This window comes from Nerophis lumbriciformis, linkage group LG07, assembly GCF_033978685.3.
Source record: "Nerophis lumbriciformis linkage group LG07, RoL_Nlum_v2.1, whole genome shotgun sequence".
Lineage (NCBI taxonomy): Eukaryota > Metazoa > Chordata > Actinopteri > Syngnathiformes > Syngnathidae > Nerophis > Nerophis lumbriciformis.
In genome coordinates this window covers 46061877-46067500 of record NC_084554.2, presented here as the reverse complement: position 1 = coordinate 46067500, position 5624 = coordinate 46061877, and the positions used below count along the sequence as shown (strand labels likewise).

Below are 5624 nucleotides of genomic sequence, written 5' to 3'. Positions count from 1 at the left end.
GACGACGTCAGGCTCTCGGGTCCCTGCCCGCCGCCCTCGTGGGGCCCGTACGCCAAGGCCGCCAAGTCGGCCCGGCCGGAGGAGGAGGCGGAGCTTAAATACTGCTCAAACTCGCTGCGGTCCACCTCGGCCAGCAGCTCCGAGTGTTGCATGTGCTCCACGTTGTCGTGAGGGTGGCAGTCGGGCGGCGGGGAGAGCTGACCCGCTCCCGGGTGGCGCTTTGCCTGGCTGTAGTACATGGCCTGCAGGGGGGTGGGGCACCCCATGTAGGACGGGGGCTGCTCCGGAGCGGAGGCGGGGTGGCGCTGGAGGAGGGTGCTGGCGTGGTGGGCGGCGAGGGGCTCCTGGTGCTGGTACTCGGCAACCTGCGAGTGGTAGGCGGCGTACATCATGTGGCAGTCCTCCTGGGCGGGGAAGAACATGGAGTCGGACTCCACGGCGTCCAGCGGCGAGGTGTCCGGCGTGGGGAGGCTGTAGCTCTCGTAGCCGCCCGCCAGGCCCTGGGCGTCCGGGCGGTGGTAGTGGCCCAGGGGCTGCTGCGGCAGCTGGAAGCCGTGCTCGTGGTAGCCCAGCCCCAGGGCGTCCCCGGGCACCGAGGGGGCTTGGTGCTCGGACCCCCCGTGGAGCAGGAAGCCGGAGTCCAGCCGCTTGATCCGCTTCACCTGCTTGCGCCTGCGGGGCCGATACTTGTAGTTGGGGTGGTCCTGCATGTGCTGCACGCGCAGGCGCTCCGCCTCCTCCACGAAGGGCTGCTTGTCCACCACGGGGAGGGACTTCCACGACTTGCCTGCGGGTCCAAAGACAGTCAGATGATAAACGTAGCCTGGGGCCATTATTAATACATATAATAATATAAAACTATCTCTCTACCCACATTTATTAATACCTCACTTGGACTATTTATTGTTGTGCAAGTAGAAAAACTATTATATTAAACAGGTTGTAAAGAGAAATATATCATTGTGAATAAATTAAAACCACAACCAATTTTTGTTTTTTTATTTATATTTATTCTGGGTGTATATTTACTATCTGACTACTGTTCTATTGTATATTGTAATACCTGTCAAATTTAATGAAAACATTTATTAAAAAAAAAAACCCCACAACCAATACATACAATTTAGATGCAAAAATATGATTTTATTAGAGCACATGTGATTTTTGAATAACATTTATTTGAAATGACGAACGCACTCAATAAGACCATTATGTTTGAGTATATAATTGCCATATTTCCAGCATTAAATACGTATTGAGGTCAATAATTGTGACAATAAACCAGGGGTGTCAAACGTAGAGGCCCGCGGGATGAGTTTGCTAAGTGTAAAAATTAACCTGACATTTTTGAATGAAAGAAACCGCTGTTCTAAATGTGTCCACTAGATGTCGTAATAACAATTATTTGTATCTTTGTCGATGATGCTACATATGTACAAAATAGACCACATGGTGTTAGTGCACCAGTCGAGGAAAATCATCAAACTACACAAATAACATCCTGTAATTTGATTTTGATATAATTTTTTTTATCTTGATAGATTGAAAATGAACACCAATGAGTTGACTGATGAACATTATCACATAATTTACTCAGGAAGTACAAATAACGACAATTAAAGATAGAATACTATTAACCGCAACATGTAAGTGTAAAAAAAAACTCAACAACATTATGATTTGTACATTTTCAGAATGTGCTCAATCTGAAGTTTTTAAGTTATCGTGCCGTGATTTTACCAGTCTCACTTGGGAGTAGATTTTTCTCCATGTGGCCCCCGATCTAAAATGAGTTTGACACCCCTGATATATATATATATATATATATATATATATATATATATATATATATATATATATATATATATATATATATATATATATATATATATATATATATATATATGTTAGGTCAGGAAAAAACTCGAGGCTATATCCCTACAAGCCTGTTTCGCAGGTTTCCCTGCTTGTCAGGGGATTTTATATAATATATATATATATATTATAAAATCCCCTGACGAGCTAGGAAACCTGCAAAACAGGCTTGTAGGGATGATATAGACTCTTGTGTTTTTCCCAAATATATGTTAGGTCAGGAAAAAACACAAGAGGCTATATCATCCCTACAAGCCTGTTTCGCAGGTTTTCTTACTTGTCAGGGGGTTTTGTATAATATATATATATATATGTATATATATTATGAAATCCCCTGACGAGCAAGGAAACCTGCAAAACAAGCTTGTAGGGATGATATAGCCTCTTGTGTTTTTTCCTGAATATATGTTAGGTCAGGAAAAAACACAAGAGGCTATATCATCCTTACAAGCCTGTTTCACAGGTTTCCCTGCTTGTCGGGGAATTTTATATAATATATATATATATATATATATTATAAAATCCCCTGGCGAGCAAGGAAACCTGCAAAACAGGCTTGTAGGGATGATATAGCCTCTTGTGTTTTTTCCTGAATATACGTTAGGTCAGGAAAAAATACAAGTGGCTATATCATCCCTACAAGCCTATTTCGCAGGTTTCCCTGCTTGTCAGGGGATTTTATATATTATATATATATTATAAAATCCCCTGACGAGCTAGGAAACCTGTAAAACAGGCTTGTAGGGATGATATAGCCTCTTGTGTTTTTCCTGAATATACGTTAGGTCAGGAAAAAAACACAAGAGGCTATATCATCCCTACAAGCCTGTTTCGCAGGTTTCCCTGCTTGTCAGGGGATTTTATATAATATATATATATATATATATATATTATAAAATCCCCTGACGAGCAAGGAAACCTGCAAAACAGGCTTGTAGGGATGATATAGCCTCTTGTGTTTTTTCCTGACCTAACGTATATTCAGGAAAAAACACCCCGGTGTTGAGCACTGTATAACGGATAACAACCAATTTTGGATGCAAAAATATGATTTTATTAGAGCACATGTGATTTTTAGATAACCTTTATTTTGAAATGGCGAACTCACTCTATAAGACCATTATGTTTGAGTATATAATTGCCATATTTCCAGCATTAAATATGCATTGAAGTCAATAATTGTGACAATAAACGAAAGCTAACCGGAGCAGTGCGGTGAAATATGAATGACGTCAGGCTTAAAAAAAAATGGTGCAACAAAGTATATGAATGATGACTAAAAGTGTTTTGAATAACTTACCCAACATTTTGCTGAGTTCTGCGTTGTGCAGGTCTGGGTTCTGCTGGGCCAGCCTCTTGCGCTCGTCCTTGGCCCACACCATGAAGGCGTTCATGGGCCGGCGGATCCTCGGCTCGCTCTTGCCGCGACTCTGGTTCCCTCCGCCGGCCGCAGCAGCCCCGCAGGAGCCGGTGCTGGTGGTGGTGCTGGTGCTGTTGGCAGCGGCGGCGACGCACGGCTCGCTCTTGACTTTGGACTCCCCGAGGGCCCCGAGGGGGTCTGCCCACTGGCAGTGTCCCATCCCAGGCATCATGACTGACATCGCGCACCTTGCCTGGTTCTGATCGTCGCTGGCGTAGCCCGCATCGGGACTGCTCATCTCTGGGAGCTTCGGAGACTTTCACGGTAGGATTCTTTTTTTTAAAAATTATTATTATTATTTTAAAAGAATTAAATAAGTCGACAAAGTTGTTGTATGTACTTTTAAAAGAATATTCCCGTCCATTTGGGTCACCTCCGGTGAGAAGACAGGTCGAAAGGTTCTCACTCACTCGCAGTTTTAAGCGCTATAAGCGCGGGAGCAGCCAATCAGAGCGCGGGGGGCGTGGTCTAAACTTCCAAAGGTGTCTGAAAGTTGCACACGCCCCGCCCTTATTGCCTTATTTGGAATCTCAACACAAAATCATTGCACAGCTCAAACATGATAAGAAAATGGTGCACTTTATTGTGTGAATGCTTAAAGGTTTTCTACACTAAAATTCATCTATTTATTATTCAAATTTTTCTTCTTCTTCACTCGATTCAAACCGTTCCAACTTCAAACTGTTCAGCCTATTCGGGAATCGCGGGCTTTCCCTTGACAAATTCCAAAAATCCCCAGAATTCCAGGTTTTCCGGGACATTTTTCCCATTCAAAATAAATTGGCCATTTTTCAAACTTCCACCATTTCCACATTTTTCAACCTATTCAACCCTATCCACCTTCAACACACTTCACCATCCTGGAAATTTAAACTACTCTTTTTCCAAGTTCCAAAAAATTCCAGGATTTTCCAGAATTCCTGGTTTTCCAAAGCCCTATTTTCACCTTTTTTTCTGGCGACTACTCCTTCCACATTTTTCAACCCATTTCAACCGTTCTACCATCAAAACATTCCTCTTAATTAGGACAAAAAATGAAGTGAATTGAAGTGAAGTGAATTACATTTTATATAGCGCTTTTTCTCAAGTGACTCAAAGCGCTTTACATTGTGAAGCCCAATATCTAAATTACATTTAAACCAGTGTGGGTGGCACTGGGAGCAGGTGGGTAAAGTGTCTTGCCCAAGGACACAACGGCAGTGACTAGGATGGCGGAAGCGGGGATCGAACCTGCAACTCTCAAGTTGCTGGCACGGCTGCTCTACCAACCGAGCTATACCGCTATAAATAAGTTGTTTTTTGAAGTGGAAAAATTCCCGGTTTTCCCAAAATTCCAGGAATTCCGTAATACCATTTCTCAATTCAACATGTGACTACTACAGCATTTCTCAACCAATTTGAAAAATGTCAACACCAACCATTTCAACTCATTCAGACCATTCAAGTTTTTCACCATTTAAAAAAAATTCCCGCTTTTCCCGAAATTCACAATTTTTTCAGAAATTCCCATTGAAATCAATGTGACATTCTTCAAAGTTCCACAACGCCCACATTTTTCATCTGATTCAAATCGTTCCAACTTCAAAATATTCAGCCTGTTCAGGAATTGTGTGCTCTACTTTAACAATTCTAAAAACAAATCCCGGATTTCCCATAATTCCTTTTTTTTTTTTTTTTTTTTTTTTTTTTTTTTTGCATTTTCCCATTCAAAATGAATTGCCCATTTTTCAAACTTCCACCATTTCCACATTTTTCAACCTATTCAACCCTATCCACCTTCAACACACTTCACCATCCTGGAAATTTAAACTACTCTTTTTCCAAGTTCCAAAAAATTCCAGGATTTTCCAGAATTCCTGGTTTTCCAAAGCCCTATTTCCACCCTTTTTTCTGGCGACTACTCCTTCCACATTTTTCAACCCATTTCAACCGTTCTACCATCAAAACATTCCTCTTAATTAGGACAAAAAATAAGTTGTTTTTTGAAGTGAAAAAATTCCCGGTTTTCCCAAAATTCCAGGAATTCCATAATACCATTTCTCAATTCAACATGTGACTACTACAGCATTTCTCAACCAATTTGAAAAATGTCAACACCAACCATTTCAACTCATTCAGACCATTCAAGTTTTTCACCATTTAAAAAAAATTCCCGCTTTTCCCGAAATTCACAATTTTTTCAGAAATTCCCATTGAAATCAATGGGACATTCTTCAAAGTTCCACAACGCCCACATTTTTCATCTGATTCAAACCGTTCCACCTTCAAAATATTCAGCCTGTTCAGGAATTGTGTGCTCTACTTTAACAATTCTAAAAACAAATCCCGG

The 5624-nt window shown here is 41.7% G+C and overlaps 1 protein-coding gene across 1 annotated transcript in view; it reads right to left on the bottom strand.

Annotated features, from left to right (window-relative positions):
• sox17 (SRY-box transcription factor 17) overlaps positions 1-3678 on the bottom strand; it is a 3880-nt gene extending 202 nt beyond the window's left edge. Inside the window, exons 1-2 of the mRNA XM_061964716.1 lie at positions 3176-3678; positions 1-787 (exon numbers count right to left, since the gene is read on the bottom strand). The exon at positions 1-787 is cut by the window's left edge and continues 202 nt beyond it. Of these exons, the coding sequence (XP_061820700.1) occupies positions 1-787; positions 3176-3533 (1145 nt within the window). The 5' untranslated portion in view covers positions 3534-3678. The remainder of the gene's footprint in view (positions 788-3175) is intronic.
• Positions 3679-5624: the final 1946 nt, after the last annotated feature.